Source organism: Balaenoptera physalus, assembly GCF_965194825.1.
Source record: "Balaenoptera physalus genome assembly, chromosome: 12".
Classification (NCBI taxonomy): domain Eukaryota; kingdom Metazoa; phylum Chordata; class Mammalia; order Artiodactyla; family Balaenopteridae; genus Balaenoptera; species Balaenoptera physalus.
The window spans coordinates 63,977,282-64,001,633 of record NC_138897.1 but is presented as its reverse complement, the minus strand read 5'-3'; the positions used below and the strand labels follow the sequence as shown (position 1 = coordinate 64,001,633).

Below are 24,352 nucleotides of genomic sequence, written 5' to 3'. Positions count from 1 at the left end.
CACGGCCAGGTCTAAGGTGCTTCATCTGGTCCCTTGGGCCATATCGCCCCGTTTTCCAGCAAAGCCCTGGTCTCCCTGGTCCTGTGCCCGCACGTAGACAGGAGACCTTCCCTGCCCAGGATCCTTGTGTAGTTTACCAGCTGCACACTGTGCCATTCGGTCTCTCATTTAAATAACTCTACATGTGATAAGTGCATTTTATTATATTTTGCTAAGAAAATCTTTGCCAGCTACTCTGCTGTCTCCTTTTAAATATGGAGCAAAGCCCCATGTGACACGTTTCACTTTTCACCATGGCGGCTCAGAAGCTCTCTCGGGTCTGCTCTGTCCACGCTGCTGTCTCTTCTTACCCCAGGGCACTCTGTGAGGTGGAACCAGTGTGATTACTGTGATGTCCACTGGTCTTTCCCGACTCTACCTCCTTCTAAATGTTTTCCTGCCTTAGGTAGGTGGTTAGTTTACCCTCTTCTACTAATACTGCCCTTGTTATACTTTAAAGGTTTTTTAGATCAGCTGATATTTACATTTTTAGAATCCTTTTAAAACGTTATTTTACTGCATTCCCATTTCAGAAAATTATGGTTCTATTTCATTTATATATCATGAAATCTAACAGCCTGAAACCTAGTACAGGCAACCATGGTGTTTGGTTATATTATTTTCTTCTTTTTGAGAAACTCATTATTATAGGACAACGGGTGTTTATTGTCCCTAATTTCATTAGGAGATGGAGAATAGGTATGATTAACCTATAATTTCAGTTTGAAAGATATGCTTATTATTTGCATCCTCCAACATTTGGGGTAATTATTTCATTAAATCTTTTTAGCAAACTATGATATAAATTTCCCGGGGGGTGGGGTGGGAAAAAACAAAACAAAACAGAATACTAACCTAAAAGTTTCCAATCCACAATAAAGATAGCGGAAGCTTAATTACTTGGAGTGAGAACATGTGCATATTTTAACAGTTTGCTTTATTTTTAAATTTTTAGTCCTAGATTTAATCCTGTTGCTCTCCTTGCCCTTAATCTCAGCTGATGAGCTCACTGCCTGTTTGACTGAGAAAATAAAAGCTCGCGGTGGAGAAGCTGGTCCTCCCGTCCCCACGCGCTGCCTTCCTTCCCCGGAGGCCGGCCATGCTCGGGCCTCGCTGGCCGTGACTCAAGGACCTTTCCCCACAACTACACCCTCTCCTTCTACATTGTCAGGTACCTTCTACGGAAACATTCCCATCATCACTCAAACAGAAACAGTAAGGAAAACACCTTCTTGACCGCAACCCACTTTCATATCACCTTTTCTACTAAAACTCCTCGAAAAAGTAGTTTATGCCATTGTTTCCCCCTTTCTTCTCTCCCTTCTCCCTTGAAGGTCAGTCTGGCTTGTTGGTGCCTGTTCACTGCAAGCCCCAGGCATCACAGCCTTCGTGCCTTGGCCCGGGGCGCGTGGCTTCCCGGCCTCCTCCCTCCTCCTTCCTTCTAGTCTCTACACATTGTGTCGCCCAGAGCTCAGTCCTCAGGCCTCTCCTCCGTTCCACGGACAGAAACTCACTGTGGCATCTCAGGGAAGGATGTGGTTGAAATAACTCTTCTCCACGTTGCTCCCCAGCTCTCAGTGCAGCTCGCACGAGGGAAATGCAGTTTCAACCTGCTCTGTATCCATCCGGCCTCTCCCCTGCATGCTGGTGCCTAGGGGTGGCATACTGTGAGTCATGTTCATTTGGGGGTCGGGCCACGTGGGTAGAAACCGGAGCTCAGCACATCGCAGATCACTGGCTCCCACCTCAAGGTTCCAGACACCCCTTAACTACCAGCAGTTAAGAATCTCTCTGATCCTGGTCACGGCTTTAACGCCAGGCGCGGATGCCTCAACCACAGCGCGGAGCCAGCCTGTAGCCCTTCCCGAGCTCTGAGTAGAAGAAGTAAGCGCTGCTCAAAGAACAGGCTGCAGTAAGTTCAGTCCTCAGTGACTCACTCCCCACTCGGTCCTTCAGGCGTGCCCTGTCAAGCCCGGCGTCGGGCGGAGGCCTCACCGTGGCCCGCGCCACCTCGCCTCTTGCACCCTTTCCATTGTCCACACGGCCCCGGCCATGCTGGCCTTCCTGCTGTTGTCCCAGGACGGCTCGTGCCTTCACTGCACGCAGGATCCTGTCCGAACATCGGGACCTCTTCCTTGACGACTCTGCCTTGAACCAGGGTCCCCACTGCCACCCGGTCACTTTCTCTTCCTCCCTCGCACCATCACTGACGTTACACTGTTTCTATTTGTAGTTTACTCTGTCTCTGGCACCAGAAGGTGAGCTCAAAGCAGGCAGGTCTTCTATTTAGTTCACCGTATCTCTAGCACCCAGGGTACACATAACAGGCACTTGGTATCTCTTTAAATGAATGAATAATCCTCAGTGGTTATTTTTATTTTAAAATTAAGAAGAAATAATGTATCTTGCTTGTCTGTTATCAGTGACATTTGAATCTGTTTTCCTTTTCTATATCCACTCTAATGGCTATTACCACCTGGTGCTAATGTCATTTCTCTATAAAACGCTTGCTAAGTGACTGGGGTTGAAATGCATCCTTTCCAGCAGCGGGTAATGCGGGTTGAAATAAGGCTAAGAATGTTGCTGCTCGATCCTTACTTGTAGCGCTGGCCGGCATCAATCTGGGGCTCACTTATATGTTTAAGTGAATAGATCATCTTTTTTTTTTTTTTTAATTTTTATATTTATTTTTGGCTGTGTTGGGTCTTCGTTTCTGTGTGAGGGCTTTCTCCAGTTGTGGCAAGTGCGGGCCACTCTTCATCGCGGTGCGCGGGCCTCTCACTATCGCGGCCTCTCTCGTTGCGGAGCACAGGCTCCAGACGCGCAGGCTCAGTAGTTGTGGCTCACGGGCCTAGGTGCTCCGCGGCATGTGGGATCTTCCCAGACCAGGGCTCGAACCCGCGTCCCCTGCATTGGCAGGCAGAGTCTCAACCACTGCGCCACCAGGGAAACCCGAATAGATCATCTTAATTTGCTTCAGTCAGTGTCAGGGTTGTCATTCTGCTCTGGGGCATCTCTGTACCAGACAACAGTTGGGAGAGGAAACTGCTTTCTGCTCAGAAGGAGGGAGCTGATTTCAGCTTCTCCCCATCCTGGGTGGGATGAGAACCCTTCTCACCCACATCGCTCACAGTTGCCAGTTCAGGCCATCCTGAAATAAGGACAGCTCCCTGTCTCACTTTCCAGAGGTGAGAACAGCCTCTCTTGTATTTCTTGATTTTGCCTTTGACCCCTTACGTCATCTTTACGTCACAATAGGTCTACTACTCACACGCAACCCTAGTTTTTGTTTTAGAACAATTCCTTGATTTCACAAAAGGAAAGACAAAATACAATCGCTGTTTTGTTCTAGGGCTTCTTCAGCCGCAAGTAACATAAAAATCTGTTCACAGTACCTTCATCAAAGAGAGGGTTGTTTTTCCTACGTGACAGACACTGATGTGCTAGGCCCACGCTGGCAGGTCCTGGGTCCAGGCTCCGTCATCCTTCATTCTCTGCCCTCTTCAACACGTTTGCTTGTGTCCTTGTGCGTGTCACCTCATGAGCCCTTATATCTACGTTCCGTGAAGATTGAGGAAGGGGGAAACGGGCAAAGCAGCACCAGCAGCACTTAAAAGTAGGCAAAAAAAGTACTTAGGAACATCCTACATTGCCCTCCCCTTAGACTGTACTCTCTGGAGCAGTGTCGAATGGCCACGTCCGGGTGTGCAAGAGGCTGGGAAAGGCAGCCGTATCAGCCAGGCATGGGCACGTTGCTGCCCTGAACCGAGGCAGGGCTCCTTAGCAAGGAGGGCTCGGGGAACGGGTGTTGGGTGGGCACCTGCAGCGTCCACCCTGGCAGCTGTGGTAACAGAGGAACTCTGTGAGAATGGGGGTCCGTGAGCATGCTTTGCTGTGGTCTCGCGTTAGTACAAACATTGTTCGTTACTCAGATAATTTCCAGTTCACAGGGGTATTTTCCATTTCTTTTTTTCCCTTGCAGCAACAGGTCTACCATTAGATTTACTCCTGCCTGAGTAAAATTTTCATAGAAGACTTGGAATAAATTAGGAGCTATTGATGCTGCTAGTTTTCGCGAGTAGCCCACAGTAGTTAGCAGACTGAAGATTGATTTTAGACAATCTAAGCTCTGAAATGAGAATAATATGTGATTATCTCACAGCACCGTGGTCAGGATGTACCAAAACAGCGCTTAGAGGTGGTCAGTGTTGTCGTCTTTGTAGTTATTTATTCGTTCACAAGCCACACTCTTATTCAGCGTCTCCTGTGTGCCGTCCCTACTGCGGCGGGGGGAGCGCAGCAGTTAACAAGCTAGAAGAGGCGGATGTCCTCCCGCCCCGGACTCACCTGCCAGGCGACGAGCAGGTAGACTAGGGAGGGCATTTCAGGCAAAGTGGGAAAAAGAAGGCAAGAAAGGGTGATACGGTCCGCGATGCTGTCTCTAAGGAAGGGATTTCGAGCTGAGAACATTTTTTCTTGAGACCTAATTCTCCAAATAGCCAAGTTACAAGTAAGATACTCTTGGCAAAAATGCAGTTATTTTCTAGGGAAAAGCATTAATTTTATCATAGGTTCCCGTTTTTCCTAGAGGCAATAACATGAACTATTACAGAATTTACCGGTTTCTTTTCACCAACAGATGGTTCTCTGTCTAATTCACCATCGAATCAACCCATTAAACTTCATCGTACAAAATTACCAAGAAAACTGTTAGGTTCTGTGCATTTTCATTGCATGTTCTCCTTGACTTCTTTGTTATGTCCTTGCTGTGGTTCTTAATGTATTAACTCTTCTCCGATAGTCGGGGTCACGCCTCTCCTTACAGATCCTACAAGGAGAGAATTACGAAACCCATCAGGGATCTGGAGATAAATATGCATTGATAAATATTTGATAAAATTGATAAAATATCACTTCAAGCCTTGATTGAATCAAGTGCATTAAAATAGTCCTGAAATACTCAGTAGCCTTCATTGGGAGGCTGCTGAAACGTTGTCCGCACAGAGCTGCATCTGGGCTGGCAGGTGGGCACTGGCTTGTTGGCCTGTCTGTGGGTTTAGGTTCTAGGCCTTTGTGCTGGTGGCCTTGGGAGTGTGCTGTGAGGCACGGTTTGGAGAAAAGTCTCTTTATACCCTGTGTTTCTTTCTTTTCTCATAGATTTTTTTTTTTTTTTTTTTTTACTGTTGGACACAAGCATACTTCTTAATTAGGGGCTTGTTTACAATTTTTAAACATTCATTTGTTTAATAATTGTTTTCTTTTTCCAAGCTCTTTCTGAAAGCTACCTTGGGGTAGGGCAGCTCTTATTTCTGCTTATCCCTCAAGGTGTTTCACAGAGTTGTGAGGGTGTAATAAGTGTCTAAGGCATACTTTCCTATTGTTCAGTAAATTTGACAAAAATCTATTTGAGGTGTAAATACTCGTTCTAACGTCATCATACTCTGGGACCCAGCCTCGGTCAGTACTTCTTTGCAACAGAATCATACTGTAATGCCAATTTCTGGTTTCCATGTAAGCCTGTCTTCTAGGCTCTGAGCATCTTGAGGGAAGAGCTATGGAAAGCTCATCGAGTCATTCAGTGAGCATGTACCGAGCACTGACTACGTGACATACTAGGCAGTGCCGACACAATGGTGCAGTACACCCAGGCTCGCAGCTCACGATTCTAATATGAGAGAGAGAGAGAGACACTAAACAAATACATCACTTAATTTGTAGTTGAGGTGAGTGCTATTAAAAAAGGGAACCTAACCTACTCTTGGAAGTTAGCCTGAGGAAGTGAAATGTAAGCTGTGACCTGAAAGATAAGTAGGAGTTTTCCAGGCTGAGAGGTAAGAAGCTCATTCCAACATGCAAGTGCTCTCAGCTGTGAAAGAACCTGGTGGATTCAAGGGACAGGAAAAGGCCAGTATAGATGCAGAATATTGAGTAAGGAGAAAGATCAAGTAAGATGCATCTAGAGAAGTAGATAGGAGTTGGGATCAGGTAGGCCAGGCTAAGGATTTGGGACTTAATCCCAAGAGCCATGAGAAGCCATTGAAAGAAGCTAAGAGGGAGGTGATGCAGTGAGATTTGTGTTTTGAAAATGTCACTCTGGTTGCAAGATGGGGACTTGGACTGAATGAAGGATGGTACTGAGGTCCTTCAAGGGGGAGGCGATGATGGCTTGGGTCAGGGCACCCAGTAGTGATGGGAATATGTTGGCAGGTGGAAATACTTAGGAGATTGAGAATTGGCCGGAAGTTGGGTGGAGTGAAATGAGGGCAGGAAAGATGTCAAGGATTAATGCAGTTTATTGAGACGAATGGCTCTAGAGGAAAAGAAGTTTGGGGACCAGGCGGTGACTTCAGTTTTGAACATGTTGAATTTGAAATGCCTTTAAGAGATTCCCAACAGAGATGTTGGGTGAAGAGTTGGATGCATTGGTCTAGAACTGACAGAGTGTCTGGGCTGTAGCCTTTGAGCATCTATAGTATACATTTGGTGAACGAAGAAATGGATGGCCCAGGAGCAAACCTTGGGGTTCTCCGACATTTTAAATTTCACCAGAGGATGAAAAGCTGGCCAAGAAGAGAATGCCCACGTGCTGATGGCGAGAGTGTGATGTCACCAAAGGCAGTGGACAGTAACGGTTCAGGAAGGCGGTAGCCAGCTGTGGTCAGCCTAGCACCAAGGCACTGAGTGTGGTGTGCGCTCAGCAGTGCACGTTGGGCCTAATGCAGAGAGGTCACGGGTGACCTCAGAAGACAGGCTGATGTGGTTCAAGAAATGGGATGTGAGCAAGTAGAGGGAACCTCCTGAGAAGTCTGGCTGTGAACGGGAGGAGAGGGGACACCAGCTAAAGGAGATGTGGCTCCAGCGGGGGAAACTGGAGTATGTTTAAGTGTTGGTAGAAAGGATTCAGTAGTCAGGGGGCGATTAGAATATTTGATAGCCCAAAGCTCCTGAAGAGTGGGAGGAAGATGAGACCCAAGCCTGAACGGCGAGGATTCGCTCGGGGGAGGGCACAGAGCTCCCTGCTCTGTGATGGGAAGGAAGGGGGCATAGGAAGGCACACAGGTGACCAGGCTCCTGTTTTCCGGTGACGCAGCAGGCGAGCCAGCGACTGGATCCCGGAGGATGGAGGTTAGTGGGCGGTTTGGGAGAGCCTAGAGGGCTCGGGTGACACTGAAGACAGACGTTTTGATAACACCTAATCCACACTGCTGTGTAGTTTTTCCCAGGAAGAGTTAGTTATGTAAAACACAGAGCAGCAGGATAACACAGCTGATTCATGGCTGGCTTTTTTTTCCACAACCAGATGTGATAAAAGGTCAGAGAGGCAAGAGAGTTTATGTCATGTGCAACAGAAGGTCAAACACTGGTGGATAGACTCAGGCAAGGGAAGGGGGTCGTGATGCGAGGGGACTGATGGTGGGAGAGAAGGGAGATCAGTGGCCTGGAAGTTCACATGATGTTGAAAAGGGTCTCAGCAGTGGGGCTACCTGAGCAAGCAGCCCGACTATGAGATGATTTGGGAAACGGTGCCATTTTGGGTGACAACAAGATCCGGAGGGTTTCCTTTGCGTGTGTGGCCCAGCTGGGTTTGGGGAAGCGGCCCCTGGGGATGCACCAGTTAATGATCTGTGAGGGCAACAGATGGGGTAGGACAACCGGGAGGGCGGGTGTTGGGGCCGCCTCGGGTGACGGTGGAGCAGGGACGGAGCGGCACCCGGGGAGCCGGGGCCGAGGTCTTCCTGAGCGGCGCGGGGTGATGGGGGCCTGGGGGGTGAGCCACGAGGGGCCAGCGGTGTCGGGGCCTGTTGCATCAGGAGTCTTCGAGGAGCAGGGAGGAAGCACAGTCCAGGGGGGGTGCCGGGCAAAGAGGGCACTTGCCTCTCTGCCAATCCCGGGGCACGTGGAGTGTGAGAAAATGCATGTCTTTTCCTGAAGAAGCTGCAGGGAGCAATGTCTTCACCCAACAGGCAAGTTAAATTAGAGCTGGGAGTCAGAGAAAGTATTGAGATGAGGACAAGGAGACAGGAGCTTGAACAGGAGATGGAAATCTAAGAGCTGGGGAGGGAGGGGGAAGGTGTGGGATCTTCATCGAAACGAGGCCCAGAGCAGCATGACAGGAGGGGGTAGAACATTCCAGGAGCCTGTGTGTTGGGGGGGGGGGGAGGAGAGGGAAGGGGCAAACGAGACTGAGAAAAATCACAGAACAGAGCAAGGGAGTTTCAATCCTGATAATCTTTACATTGCCTCTTGCGCTTGACAGAATTCATCTCTGGCCTGGATTGGTTATGTATTGTTTAATATAGTATATGTAGTATACTGTAATATTGTATATATATTGATAGTAAGGTATAGAATAGTATAGTATATATAGTATAATATAGTATATATAGTATTGTACGGTATAGCATATAAAGTATAGTGTATATAGTTTAGGATAGTGTAATACGATATAGTATAGTGCAGTATAGTAGAGTATGCTATATATATACAGGATGGTACAGTACAGTATGATATGGTCTGTATAGAATAGTATCGTATAGTGTATATAGCACAGCACAGCCCAGTACAGAATGGTCAGGCAGTTGGCTCTTCAGCCGCTGGGACACACTTGAGTGGCACAGGGAGGGCCGTGTCAGTTCTCTGCGCCCCATTTGCTGGTTCAGTTTCTGTCCACCCTTTGGGGGAGCCTTGCTGTGGTTGAGTGGGAGTTTCATGGGAACCAAAGACCAGACCTCACCCACTCACCTGCTCAGCTCATGGCTGTGTTGCCTTTGCCAGTGTTATTCTGTGAAAGACATGTCATGTTCTTCTGGTTTGTTTTTGTTTTTTTTAGTTTCTTCAATGCATATTCATTTTGCTCAGCCTCTGATGTTAGTTGCTGTTCTTATTATCTATTACAGCACTGATATTTTCTGCTAAATCGTTTTATAAAACATCACAAGTACCCAATAAGTGTTTCCGGTGACGGTTTGTTTTTAATTTGTAAAGTCTTGATGAATATCATTTGCATATTTTAGCCTTTCCAGTTCTTCTTTGCTGAGGGTGTTTTCAAGGTATGTTCTTTTACTTCCTGAAGGGGCAAATGATGTGAAAATCCTTCCAGGTCAAGCTGTTTGTCCCACTCCAGGGTGCCGAGGGATAGGCCATATCCGTGGTCCGCGGTATTCAGGACATCACAGGTAAAATTTTTTCTTATTTAAATTATTTCAGGGATAAACTGAAACATGACGCAGATTAGCAGCTGTAGGAAGCATTGTAATGACCCTCTGGGAGACAGACACCTCCCCATCATACTCCCCCATCCCTGTCCCGAGGCCCCTCTTCGACATTTCCCGTGTCTGCCCAGCCCGCCTTCCTCCGGGCCTTTTGGTCTCCTGAGGCCCAGCCCAGACCACCAAGCTTCCCAGGGCCTCTGCCCTCTGACACTTGTCTCAGCAGGTGCACACATGCCCCACCCTTCGTCCCTCCCACTCCTGAATCCTCCCCACATAGCTGCCCATCTCGCCGCCTTCTCAAGAAATTCCAGAACCTCCTGCCGCTTCAGCCCTGGCTCTCACCGTGCCTCTGTTTCTTTTTCTCTGTTTTTTATTTATTTGGGGATGAGGTAATTCTGTTATATGATAAAAAATAGTGTGAAGTTATGTTGCAGAATATGCATGTGTTTTAAATATGTGATAATAGTATGGAGAGGATAGCGCTCATAATGAAAAATAAGTACAAATAAGTGTTGAAGTCCTCGCTGCTTTTTCTGTCACCATCAAGTGGTAAAGTAACGTATAGATAAATTTTTCATATTGGTGATCTAGTTACAGAATATGTAAATTAAAGCTGAACAGAACTGACATCAGATTTGTCCAAATACACAAACAGATAAAACGAACACGTAGATAACTATGAAGAGAAAAGGATAAATCATATATGTGAAACAAGCAAATGTTTGTTTGGATAAAAGAGATCCACAGAGAAGTTGTCGCTGTGTTGGGTGCTTGCAGTTCTGGAAACCAGTGCTTCACACAGCTCTAAATGAATCAAAGCAAGTGTTACTATAAGAAATAATGCTGATGTACGTAAATATGTTATATGTGTAAATATAATACTAACACTTAATTGAAAGAGTTCCAAGTCTTTTGTCACAGATATTTAAAAATCAAATACCTACTCTTGCACATGTTTGAAAAAGTGACACAAATTGGTTAATGTATTACATAAGCTTCTTTGCATTCAAAATCAGACCCTCGTGAATCTCCGTTTGACTTGGCATCCTGGATGCGCATGTTTTTCCACACAACACTTGTATCATTAAGAACCTTGGCGGTGCAGCATTTCTTGAGTTCTCCACTCAAAAATGGGGCTTCCAAGGTGTTGATAGTATTGTTTCTTGATCTGGTGCTGATAACCAGGGATGTATTCAACTTGTGAAAATTCATTGAGCTTAAGTACACTAATAATACTTGTACTTTTCTTTATGAATATATTATGCATCAATAAAAAGTTGAAAATTAAAAAAAAAACACTAACACTTAAAAGATTATAATATAGCAACCATAAAAAAGAAGGAAATTGAAGACACGTAGACACCTTGGTTATTTGGACAAGTGAAGGACTCGCGGATTATAAGAGAGGCCCTGGTGGTGAAGCTGGAGCTCTGTACGGGGGAAGGGAGGAAGAGAGAAAAGGACACGGGGGAGCGGGTGGGGGAAGAGCCACCCCATCATCGGGTCGGGGTCTGTGTGAGGTGAGGACCCTGTCGATAGAACCACTTTCCAGACATTACTAGGGGTGTGTGGCTGTGAATAATCTTCTTCAGGCTCTTCTTGTGTGTTTGTGTTAGTTTTTAAAAACCTAGAGCTGCAAAGTCCAACATGGTAGTTGTAGTCATATGGGTCTGTTTACATTGAAATTAACTACAATTAAAAATAATGAAAATTTCAGTTTCTCCGTCACAGTAGCCACATCTCAGTTGCTCAGGAGCCGCCTGTGGCTCGTGGCTGCCGTATTGGACGGCCCAGAAAGTTCCTCTGGACAGCCCTGAGAGAGCGTACCAGGTTCTGCCTCCTCACGGTGGATTTTTGAGTGCCAGGTATTTCTGGATGGATAGCTGGACATCCTAGTGCCTCCTTCAAAGCTTGAATCATTATCCTCAGAGTGAACCGGCCAGTACGTGGTGGTCGGTCTGTTCCTCACTGTCCTCTGCAGTTGCCCGCCTGTGGCACCAGGGCTGGGGTCACAGACATCACCCGGGCAGCTCCTGGGACCGCCGAGGAGCTCACTCACCCCAGCTGACTTGCCCCCCTCCTCCCCGACCACGATTCTTATGTGTAGGTTATTCACTTTCCCCTACTTGGATTCTGAAAACATGGACCAGATCCCAGTGGGCACACTCTGCTGTGTTTCAGCAGCTTCCCTGAACGTTCTCATCCAGTATGGCCCAAGTGGGTCTGCTTGCTATTCTTAGTTATAGTCTCTAATTATGAATAATGTGAGAATATCTGACATGATTCTCTCCAGCAAGTAGCCTTTACCGGGTTGGCATCAGAACTTTGGAAGAAACCAGAAAAATGTAAAAATAAAGAAGTGTTTTTTAAAAAAGGCATTCTGTGAAGCTTAGAAAAAAATGAGATAACTGAACACGTGATAGAAGAATGGGACTTTAAAAAAATATTATTACTTTTTTTATTAAGATATAGTTGATGTGCAATATTATAAGTTGCAGGTGTATAACATAGTGATTCACAATTTTAAAGATTATATTCTATTTATAGTTATTGTAAATACTAGCTATATTCCCTGTGTTGTACAGTTTATCCTTGTAGCTTATTTATTTTATACGTAGTTTGTACATCTTAATCCCCTAACCCTATCTTGCCCCTCCCCACTTCCTTCTGCCCAGTGGTAACCACTAGTTTGTTCTCTATATCTATGAGTCTGTTTTCTTTTTTGTTATATTCACTAGTTTGTTTCAATTTTTAGATTCCACATATAAGTGATATCATACAACATTTGTCTTTCTCTGACTTACTTCATTTAGCATAATGCCCTCCAAGTCCATCCATGTTGCTGCAAATGGCAAAATTTCATTATATATATTCCATACAATTATATATATATTCCATTGTATATATATATATATACCACATCTTCTTTATCCATTCATCTGTTGATGGACACTTAGGTTGTTTCCATGTCTTGGCTATTGTGTTTTTGAATTTCATTTATTATTTATTTATCTATTCATGGCTGTGTTGGGTCTTCGTTTCTGTGCAAGGGCTTTCTCTAGTTGCGGCGAGCGGGGGCCACTCTTCATCGCAGTGCGCGGGCCTCTCACCGTCGCAGCCTCTCCCGTTGCGGAGCACAGGCTCCAGACGCGCAGGCTCAGTAGGTGTGGCTCACGGGCCCAGTTGCTCCGCGGCATGTGGGATCTTCCCGGACCGGGGCACGAACCCGTGTCCCCTGCATTGGCAGGCGGTTTCTCAACCACTGCGCCACCAGGGAAGCCGTCTTGGCTATTGTGAATAGTGCTGATACGAACATTGGGGTGCACATATCTTTTTTTTTTTTTAAACATCTTTATTGGAGTATAATTGCTTTACAATGGTGTGTTAGTTTCTGCTTTATAACAAAGTGAATCAATTATACATATACATATGTCCCCATATCTCTTCCCTCTTGCGTCTCCCTCCCTCCCACCCTCCCTATCCCACCCCTCTAGGTGGTCACAAAGCACCGAGCTGATCTCCCTGTGCTATGTGGCTGCTTCCCACTAGCTATCTATTTTATGTTTGGTAGTGTATATATGTCCATGCCACTCTCTCACTTTGTCCCAGCTTACCCTTCCCCCTTCCCGTGTCCTCAAGTCCATTCTCTAGTAGGTCTGTGTGTCTTTATTCCTGTCTTGCGCCTAGGTTCTTCATGACCATTTTTTTTTTTTTTTTTTTTTTTTTTTTTTAGATTCCATATATATGTGTTAGCATACGGTATTCGTTTTTCTCTTTCTGGCTTACTTCACTCTGTATGACAGACTCTAGGCCCATCCACCTCACTGCAAATAATTCAATTTCGTTTCTTTTTAAGGCTGAGTATATTCCATTGTATATATGTGCCACATCTTCTTTATCCATTCATCTGTTGATGGACACCTAGGTTGCTTCCATGTCCTGGCTATTGTAAACAGAGCTGCAATGAACATTGTGGTACATGACTCTTTTTGAATTATGGTTTTCTCAGGGTATATGCCCAGTAGTGGGATTACTGGGTCGTATGGTAGTTCTATTTTTAGTTTTTTAAGGAACCTCCATACTGTTCTCTATAGTGGCTGCATCAGTTTACATTCCCACCGACAGTGCAAGAGGGTTCCCTTTTCTCCACACCCTCTCCAGCATTTATTGTTTGTAGATTTTTTGATGATGGCCATTCTGACCGGTGTGAGATGCACATATCTTTTTGAATTAGTGTGTTCGTTTTGGAGGCATATATACCCAGGAGTGGAATTGCTGGGTCATATGGTAGCTCCATTTTTAGTTTTTGAGGAACCTCCATACTGTTCTCCACAGTGGCTGCACCAGTTTACATTCCCACCAGCAGTGCGTGAGGGTTCCCTTTCCCCCATGTCCTGGCCAGAATTTGTTATTTGTGGTTTTTTGTTGAAGGATGGAACGTTCTTAGGGAACTATGAGGCAGGACATGTTTTGTATCCAGACCTCACATCCACGGGGCAGCCCCTGGTGACGGTGCTATGACTGGGAGACTGGGCCGCGGCTCTTCTGCTGGCTTAGACCTTGTTATGCTGGAGCAGGGCTCCTGTAAGAAAAAGGAACATCTTCAAAACCTTAGTGATTCCATTGTCTCAGAAAAGAAAAATAAAAAGCGATGAGCACCTGTACTTGCCTTGTCTCTAAAATGGAAAAAGGCAAAAATTAGAGAACTGAGTTTTCCTTGGACTTGCATTTTTATATAGAATTTATAAAGCATTTAGACCATCAGGTAAATAAATTCTGACTTACCTGTGAAAAGCTTTTCTTACGTTGAACACTATGTTGTGCTCAAGGAAGGGGGAGGAACTTCTTGTTGGAGGAGTGGTGACCGCAAGGCAGTGTAGGAGGGTGGGGTCGCGGGTGATGGCAGGTCGGCTCCTGCAGGCACCGGGCGTTTCTGTCTCCTGCTTTAATCACTTTCAGTGATGGTCTGTCTTTGCCAATTTTAGCTTTGAGGTGCTCGTTACTCATTGACTGACTGATTCCATTTTCAGTTAATACACTGATTTCTTTTTAACAACCAAATCTGTTTTGTTTTGTTTTTTTATAAATTTATTTATTTTATTTATTTTTGGCTGTGTTGGGTCTTTGTTGCTGCATGCGGGCCCTCTCTAGTTGCGGCGAGCGGGGACCACTCTTCCTTGCAGTGTGTGGGCTTCTCATTGAGGTGTCTTCTCTTGTTGCGGAGCACAGGCTCCAGGCACGCGGGCTTCAGTAGTTGTGGTACACGGGCTCAGTAGTTGTGGCTCATGGGCCCAGTTACTCTGCAGCATGTGGGATCTTCCCAGACCAAGACTTGAACCTGTGTCCCCTGCATTGGCAGACGGATTCCCAACCACTGCACCACCAGGGAAGCCCAAATCTGTTTTTAATTCACTCTAGGTCATGACATTCTGAATGTCATTTCCCAGGTTAGTCAGTTTACTTATGTGACTATGTGTATAACTTAAGAATTTATTTAAGTCCTCTTGTAATTAACTGGGTAAAAAAATTTTTATATCATTCATAATCTGTGGGTTCTGTTTTCATGTTATTTCTTTCATGTTATTGTAGTCTAAATCTTACATAGCTGTAAAAGATGAAGAATATTATTCTTCAGTGCATGTCTTGGTGGTATCTGTTGAGCATGTCACACACACACACACACGCACGCACGCACACCCTTACACGCGCTAGAAATTTGCTGTAACACGCCCGAGGTTATCATTATACATTTTGCTTCTTATATGTCGAAGCAAGAGATGAGAATTTTAAAATGTTGCTGCATTCTCCCAGAATCCTAGATGTACTATTATAATCATGTCTAGCTTGAGCTTCCTGAAGAATTTAAATTAAACATTCTAAAATGAAAGTTTTTATTTAACTTGTCTCAGATGTGTACCTTTACTAAAGAGTCAGCATTCTATAAAATGCTTTTTACAGTCTCTAGTCCAGAAGATTCTTAAGCAAATATTTTTATATCTTAAAAAATGAAGAAAAAGTAAAACAAGAAGCCCCCCTGCAGTTTCATACAAAACAACTCAATTGACTTGTGCTCCCAAAAAGCCTTCAGGAAGCTGCTTTTAGGAAGGTGGCTGTTTCAACTGCTTTTCCATGAAACTCTCCCAGGCAGTGAAGTGCCTGCAAGGAGTGAATGTTGTTTTCACCATTTCATGTCAGAATTTCTCATTCAGATGTTGAAGGTTTGGTGTTTTGAAAGGAAGTAGACAATATTCTTAAAATAAGTTGTCAGCATCTTGTTTTGTACAGCTGACAAGAACGGTGACATGAGGATGTCGCTGAAGACGTTTGAAGGAACATACCACTTTCAGAGATCAGGCAGACCCCTTGGTATCCTTTTTAGATGAATTTCAGACAGGTTTATTTTCGTTTTCACGTAAATAGTCAAGGGGTTAAAAATAATATTCAAAGCTGTTTAGAGTTCATGTAGAAGCTGCATAAACCATTATTTGAAAGAAATTGCATCAGTTCTTATCTGTATGAAAATAGGACTTTTGGCACAAAATTATCACACAATTTACATGTTATTTGAATGAATTTACATAGTGAATAAAAAGAAGTAGGTGTATTTGTTTACACAGAAATATTTAAAGATGACAATACTGGGACTACAAGATGTAAACCTACTTTTAAGCCAGGGTCCAGGATTAGGTATGTTGTTTTTTCTAAATGAGCAGAACATAGACTCCGGAAGACTTGATCTACCTCTGTGCCATAAAACATACAAGGGTAATTTACTTATGAAGTAATGATTATTCTTTACACAGAGAGCCAGGTACCGTCAGGGTGTAAGGAGCCCCGCCCCGGTGCTCCGGGTGGGATGCAGGACCCGAATCGCCAGTGTCACGCCGTAAAGAACACGAACAGAAAGGAGCACCTGCTGCTCAGGAGTGAGGGGTCAGATAAATCTAAGGCGTTTGGGTGCCCTTCATGGAACCTTCTAGCACAACTCAGCCTCTATTTTTGGTTTGCTTGGAACTATTTTGCCAACTCAAGAATTATGATGGAAATTATTTCAGGTTGTTTTCTTCTCTTCACCTCTGTTCTCCTACAGATGTGTGGTGTGTGTGGTGTATGTGGTGTGTGTCAGTCACTGTGTTAACGTCTGAGGTTTTAGACTGGCCTGAGTTGGACTTGCAGACCTGCCATTTACTATAACTAGGGGGCAAACGACCACACTAGGCTTAGCCTCAGTTTCCTCATCTGTAATTGGGAGGTCTTTGCAATAGAAAAGGTTAAATTCCATAATGAGACTAAGACACATGTAAGTCTTAACACACTTTATGATACAGTATCATGTTACTGAAAGCATAACTGCAGGAAATATACCGAGAAACACAATAACATTAGGAGATTTTAACTCATCCATTTGAGACTATGATAGATTAAGGAGGGAAAACAAATACAGATGTATAGAATCTGAATAACATGATTTTAAAAAGACGAAGACTGACCGGAAGATATATATCCAACTGAAAAAAAAATAAACCTACTTAAAAGCACTTTTCAAAACTCAACTATTAGGCCACAGACAACTTATAAATTCTGAAAACCAAAACAATTCAGACCCATTCTCTGATCAAATGCAATAAAACAAGAAGTTGTTGGGGGGAAAGCCAATCACCTAGAAGACACGCAAAAACATTCACAAATACAGCTTAAGCAATCAGAGGGTCAAAGGAGACCCAAACGCGAATCTTAGAAAATCCAGATGGAGTCTAGTGACGACACTAAAGAGATAAACGTTTGGGACGTCCCTGTGTGTGTTCAGAGGTAAATGTAAACCCTACACAGCAAGAAAGAGTGAAAATACATTACTTAAATACTCAACTAGAAAAGTTGACTAACTTTTTAAATGAGTAGAAAAAGGAAAGCAAGAGCAAACTAGAAGTTGAAGTGAATGAACTGGAACACAGAAAACAAGTAAACGGGTCAGAGTATCTTGAAACAGAGCAGCGACACTGCAACAGTAGACCATCCGTGGGGGTGCAGTGGACAGTGCGGTGTTCTGAGAGGTGGGGTCCCCGAGACACAGCTCTTGGGTTTCTTGTTCCTTCGTTTGTCCGACTTTCCGTGTGATGTTTTCTTTTAAATGGTTGATCTTCCTGGTGGGTTTTGGGTGAACACAACCTGGTCGTATCACACTGCGTCAGGACTCTCTCCTCACAGCCCAGCCCTGGCTGGCCTCAGACTCCTGCCTGGTCACCCCTCACCTGCGAAGCCCTTCTCAGCTGCACCGGGCATGTCAGGTGGTCCCCTAGCCGACACAGCCCCTGCAGGTGACCCTTCTGGAGCCCCCTCTGCTCACCTCCCAGTCTGAGCCTGTTTCCTGCAGGTGGGCTGCACAGCCGTCTTCCTGGGACCTACCTGCCTGCTGGAATCCCCTCCAACTCCCTCTGTCAGATCCTCCCTGGATTCTGTCTTCATTTCCCTGGTTTGTTTCTCCTGGCTTTGGGACATAGGGTTGTGGGAGATAGTTACTCATTTATTTTTTTGTGTGTCGAAATATGTGTTCTCTCTCCTCAACCACAGTTGTTTAGTTGTGGATAGAATTCCAGTCGGAAAACTTTTCCTTCAGAATATTGAAGACATTGCTGCGTTTTCCTTAAGTTAGTGGGAAGTCGGCTGTTGTTCAGATTTCACTTCACAGAAAGGATTGTCCTTCCCTCCCACCCACTACGAGAATCTCAGCCCGGACACGGTCGGGACTTTCTGTGTGTTCCCGCTGTGCTGGAATGGGCCTTCCTCGCTCTCTGGTTCAGTCTGGAGACTCACACCTCTTATTTCCAGAAGCCCCTGTGTGAGTTCTTCTTTCTGCCATCTTTTCTCTTTGCTCCATTTGTTTTCCTTCACAGATGCTCAAATTTTCTCTCCTATCTTTAAACGCCTTGTCTTTTGTTCGCTTCCTTGGAATAGCTCCTCAACTTCGTCTTACAGTCCTTTGATTTTTTTTTTTTTAACCATACTATGATTTTTTTTCAGTCTCTGAGAACATGTCCTTATTCTCTGATTTGTTTTTTGCTGCATCCTGTTCTTATTTGCTGAGTGAATTTAACCAACATTGACTGATTAAGTTAACCCAGCATTGACTTTTTCCCCAGGTACTTGTGTTTTGATTTGTTTTCCAGTTAGGTTGCTTGGCTTCTTTCTGTCATGTGAGAGGCATTTCTCAAGTCCTGGTGGTCTTTCTCCATGTTCACGCTTTCTTTTTAAATTTATTTATTTATTTATTTATTTATTTATTTATGGCTGCGTTCGGTCTTCATTGCTGTGCACGGGCTTTCTCTAGTTGAGGTGAGTGGAGGCTACTTTTCGTTGTGGTGCACGGGCTTCTCATTGCGGTGGCGTCTCTTGTTGCAGAGCACCAGCTCTAGGTGTACAGGCTTCAGTAGTTGTGGCTCGCAGGCTCAGTAGTTGTGGCGCACGGGCTTAGTTGCTCTGCGGCATGTGGGATCTTCCCGGACCAGGACTGAAACCCGTGTCCCCTGCATTGGCACGCGGATTCTCAACCACTGCGCCACCAGGGAAGTCCCTCCAAGTTCACTCTTGAGAACAAGGCACCAGCAAACCTTGCCTGCGTGCTCAGGTTCTGCCAGCTGGTGGGATTCAGGGGCAGTGGTCAGCAGGGGACTGGCCAATGCCAAGGAGCCTGAGTCACCAGCAGGGACCCCTTCTTCTAGTAAGTTCCTTCCAGCAGAGACTTGCTTCCAAATGTTTCCAGGTGGGTTTTTGTGGCATCTTCTCTCTGCAGACTCTTGGCTCCCAGCTTGCCCATTTTCCAGCCTTGAAACTGCATGAACCTCTGTTATCTGCTGTCATTTCTTCTCTCATGCTTTGTCCTTGTGTATTTATACCCTTTCATTCATTTATTCCTTTTTTTAGTATCGAGAGAAAGGATTGATTATCAAGGAGAAATGATAAATTCAATTTTCCAGTCTGCCATTTTTCCTCTAACTTATACTTTTTTCAGAGTTTTTTCATGTACTTTATTTTTTATTTTTTTAATAGATCTTTATTGGAGTATAATTGCTTCACAATACCATGTTAGTTTCTGTTGCACAGGAAAGCAAATGAGCCATATGCATACACATGTCCCCATATCCCCTCCCTCTTGAGCCTCCCTCCCATCCTCCCTCTCCCACCCCTCTAGGTCATCGCAAAGCAGCGAGCTGATCTCCCTGTGCTATGCTACTGCTTCCCACCAGCCAACTATTTTACATTCGGTACTGTATATATGTCGATGCTACTCTCACTTCGCCTCAGCTTCGCCTTCCCATCCCATGTCATCAAGTCTATTCTCTGTGTCTACCTCTTTATTCCTGCCCTGCAACTAGGTTCATCAGTACCATTTTTTTTTTTTTTTAGATTCCATATATATACATTAGCATACGGTATTTGTTTTTCTCCTTCTGACTTACTTCACTCTGTATGACAGACTCTAGGTCCATCCACCTCACTACAAATAACTCAATTTTGTTTCCTTTTATGGATGAGTAATATTCCATTGTATATATGTGCCACATCTTCTTCATCCATTCATCTGTCGATGGACATCTAGGTTGGTTCCATGTCCCAGCTATTGTAAATAGTGCTGCAATGAAACATTGTGGTGCATGTCTCTTTTTGAATTATGGTTTTCTCAGAGTATATGCCCAGCAATGGGATTGCTGGGTCATATGGTAGTTCTATTTTTAGTTTTTTAAGGAAACTCCATACTGTTTTCCGTAGTGGTTGTATCAATTTACATTCCCACAAACAGTGTAGGAGGGTTCCCTTTTCACCATACCCTTTCTAGCATTTATTGTTTCTAGCTTTTTTGATAATGGCCATTCTGACCAACATGAGGTGATACCTCATTGCAGTTTTCATTTGCATTTCTCTAATAATTAGTGATGTTGAGCACCTTTTCATGTGCCTCTGGGCCATCTGTGTGTCTTCCTTGGTGAAATGTCTATTTAGGTCTTCTGCCTATTTTTTAACTGGGTTGTTTGTTTTTTTGATATTGAGCTCCATGAGCTGTTGCTATATTTTGGTGATTAATCCTTTGTCTGTTGTTTCATTTGCAAATATTTTCTCCCATTCTGAGGGTTGTCTTTTTGTCTTGTTTATGGTTTTCTTTGCTGTGCAAAAGCTTTTAGTTTAATTAAGTCCCATTTGTTTATTTTTGTTTTTATTTCTGTTACTCTAGGAGATGGGTCAGAAAAGATCTTGCTGTGGTTTATGTCAAAGAGTGTTTTTCCTATGTTTTCCTCTAAAAGTTTTATAGTGTCTGGTCTTACATTTAACTCTTTAATCCATTTGGAGTTTATTTTTGTGTATGGTGTTAGGGAGTGTTCTAATTTCATTCTTTTACATGTAGCTGTCCAGTTTTCCCAGCACCACTTATTGAAGAGGCTGTCTTTTCTCCATTGTATGTTCTTGCCTCCCTTGTCATAAATTAGGTGCCCATATGTGCGTGGGTTTATCTCTGGACATTCTATCCTGTACCATTGATCTATATTTCTGTTTTTGTGCCAGTACCATACTGTCTTGATTACTGTAGCTTTGTGGTATAGTCTGAAGTCAGGGAGCCTGATTCCTCCAACTTCATTTTTCTTTCTCAAGATTGCCTTGGCTATTTGGGGCCTTTTGTGTTTCCATATGAATTGTAAGATTTTTTGTTCTAATCCGGTGATGAATGCCATTGGTAGTTTGATAGGGATTGCGTTGAATCTGTAGATTGCTTTGGATAGTATAGTCATTTTCACAATATTGATTCTTCCAATCCAAGAACATGGTATATTTCTCAATCTGTTTGTCATCTTTGATTTCTTTCATCAGTATTTTATAGTTTTCTGAATACAAGTCTTTCACCTCCTTAGGCAGGTTTATACCTAGGTATTTTATTCTTTTTGTTGCAGTGGTAAATAGGACTGTTTCCTTAATTTCTCTTTCTGATTTTTTGTTGTTGGTGTACAGGAATGCCAGAGATTTCAGTGCATTAATTTTGTATCATGCAACCTTACCAGATTCATTGATTAGCTCTAGTAGTTTTCTGGTGGCATCCTTTAGGATATTCTATGTATAGTATCATGTCATTGGCAAATAGTGACAGTTTTACTTCTTCTTTTCCAATTTGTACTCCTTTATTTCTTTTTCTTCTCTGATTGTTGTGGCTAAGACTTCCAAAACTATGTTGAATAATAGTGGCGAGAGTGGACATCCTTGTCTTGTTCCTGATACTACTGGAAATGCTTTCAGTTTTTCACCATTGAGTGTGATGCTCGCTGTGGGTTTGTCATATATGGCCTTTGTTATGTTGAGGTTGGTTTGCTTTATGCCCATTTTCTGGAGAGTTTTTATCATAAATGGGTGTTGAATTTTGTCAGAAGCTTTTTCTGCATCTATTGAGATGATCATGTAGTTTTTATTCCTTAATTTGTTAATGTGGTGTATCACATTGATTGATTTGTGTATACTGAAGAATCCTTGCATCCCTGGGATAAATCCCAGGTGATCATGGTGTATGATCCTTTTAATATGTTGTTGGATTCTGTTTGCTAGTATTTTGTTCACGATTTTTGCATCTATGTTCATCAGTGATATTGATCTATAATTTTCTTTTTTGGTGATATCTTTTTCTGGATTTGGTATCAGGGTGATTGTGGCTTCGTAGAATGAATTTGGGAGTGTTTCTCCCTCTACAATTTTTTGAAAGAGTTTGAGAAGGATTGGTGTTGGCTCTTCTCTAAATGTTTGATAGAATTTGCCTGTGAAGCCATCTGGTCCTGGACTTTTGTTTGTTGGAAGATTTTTAACCATGGTTTCAATTTCATTACTTGTGATAGGTCTGTTTATATTTTCTAATTCTTCCTGGTTCGGTCTTGGAAAATTGTAGCTTTCCAAGAATTTGTCCATTTCTTTGTGGTTGTCCATTTTATTTGCATGTACTTGTTTGTAGCAGGATCTTACAATCCTTTGTATTTCTTCAGTGTCAGTTGTGATTTCTCCTTTTTCATTTCTAATTTTATTGATTTGCATCCTCTCCCTCTTTTTCTTGATGAGTCTGGCTAAGGGTTTATCAATTTTGTTTATCTTCTCAAAGAACCAGCTTTTAGTTTTATTGATCTTTGTTGTTGTTTTCTTCATTTCTTTTTCATTTATTTCTGCTCTGATCTTTATGATTTCATTCCTTCTATTGACTTTGGGTTTTCTTTGATCTTCTTTCTCTAGTTGTTTTACGTGTAGGGTTAAATTGTTTATTTGAGATTTTTCTTGTTTCTTGAGGTGAAATTGAATGTTATAAACGTCCCTCTTAGAAGTGCTTTTGCTGCATCCCATAGGTTTTGGGTCATCCTGTTCTTGCTGTCATTTGTTTCTATGTATTTTTAAATTTCTTTGATTTCTTCAGTGCTCTCTTGGTTATTTAGTGGCACACTGTTTAGCCTCCATGTATTTGTTTTTTTTACAGTTTTTTTTCCTGTAATTGGTTTCCAATCTCATAGCGTTGTGGTCAGAAAAGATGCTTGATACTATTTCAGTTTTCTTAAACCTTCCGAGGCTTGATTTGTGACCCAAGATGTGATCTATCTTTAGAATATTCCATGTCCACTTGAGAAGAAAGTGCATTCTGCCACTTTTGGGTGGAATGTTCTATAAATATCAATTAGATCTATCTGGTCTATTGTGTCATTTAAAGCTTGTGTTTCCTTATTTATTTTCTGTTTGGATGATCTGTCCATTGGTGTAAGTGGGGTGTTAAAGTCCCCTACTATCATTGTGTTACTGTTGATTTCTCCTTTCATGGTTGTTAGCATTTGCCTTATGTATTGGGGTGCTTCCATGTTGGGTGCATAAACATTTATAATTGTTATATCTTCTTCTTGGATTTATCCTTTGATCGTTATGTAGTGTCCCTCCTTTCCTCTTGTAACAGTCTTTATTTAAAAGTCTATTGTTTCTGGTACGAGTATTGCTACTCCAGCTTTCTTTTGATTTCCATTTGCATGGAATATCTTTTTCCATCCCTTCACTTTCAGTCTGTATGTGTCCCTAGGTCTGAAGTGGGTCTCTTGTAGACAGCATATATATGGGTCTTGTTTTTGTATCCATTCAGCCAGTCTGTGTGTTTTGGTTGGGGCATTTAATCCATTTACATTCAAGAATATTATCAATATATGTGTTCTTATTACCATTTTCTTAATTGTTTTGGGTTTGTTTTTGTGGGTCTTTTTCTTCTCTTGTGTTTCCCTCTTAGAGAAGTTTCTTTCGCATTTGTTGTAAAGCTGGTTTCGTGGTGCTGAATTCTCTTAGCCTCAGTTTGTCTGAAAAGCTTTTGACTTCTCCATCAAATCTGAATGAGATCCTTGCTGGGTAGAGTATTCGTGGTTGTAGGTTTTTCTCTTTCATCACTTTAAGTATATCTTGCCACTCCCTTCTGGCCTGCAGAGTTTCCACTGAAAAATCAGCTGATAGCCTTATGGGGATTCCTTTGTATGTTATTTTTTGTTTTTCCCTAGCTGCTTTTAATATTTTTTCTTTGAATTTAATATTTGTTAGTTTGATTAATATGTGTCTTGGTGTGTCTTTCCTAGGTTTTATCCTTTATGGGACTCTCTGTGCTTCCTGGACTTGGGTGACTATTTCCTTTCCCATGTTAGGGAAGTTTTCCACTGTAATCTCTTCAAATATTTTCTCAGACCCTTTCTTTTTCTCTTCTTCTTCTGGGACCCCTATAATTTGAATGTTGGTGTGTTTAATGTTGTCCCAGAGGTCTCTGAGATTGTCTTCAATTTTTTTCATTCTTTTTTCTTTATTCTGCTCCTCGGCAGTTATTTCCACCATTTTGTCTTCCAACTCACTTATTCGTTCTTCTCCCTCCATTATTCTGTTATTGATTCCTTCTAGTATATTTTTCATTCCAGTTATTGTGTTGTTCATCTCTGTTTGTTTGTTCTTTAGTTTTTCTAGATCTTTGTTAAACATTTCTTGTATTTCCTCAATCCGTGCCTCCATTCTATTTCCGAGATTCTGGATCATCTTTACTATCATTACTCTGAATTCTTTTTCAGGTAGATTGCCTATTT

The 24,352-nt window shown here is 43.0% G+C and overlaps 1 protein-coding gene across 3 annotated transcripts in view; it reads left to right on the top strand.

Moving 5' to 3' along the window:
- The window catches only part of L3MBTL4 (L3MBTL histone methyl-lysine binding protein 4), a 318,381-nt gene that overhangs the window by 158,442 nt on the left and 135,587 nt on the right, over positions 1 to 24,352 (top strand). For all 3 annotated transcript variants that reach the window (XM_082418694.1, XM_082418695.1, XM_082418696.1), the window contains one exon: positions 9,113 to 9,215. In XM_082418694.1, the coding sequence (XP_082274820.1) occupies positions 9,113 to 9,215 (103 nt within the window). The remainder of the gene's footprint in view (positions 1 to 9,112; positions 9,216 to 24,352) is intronic.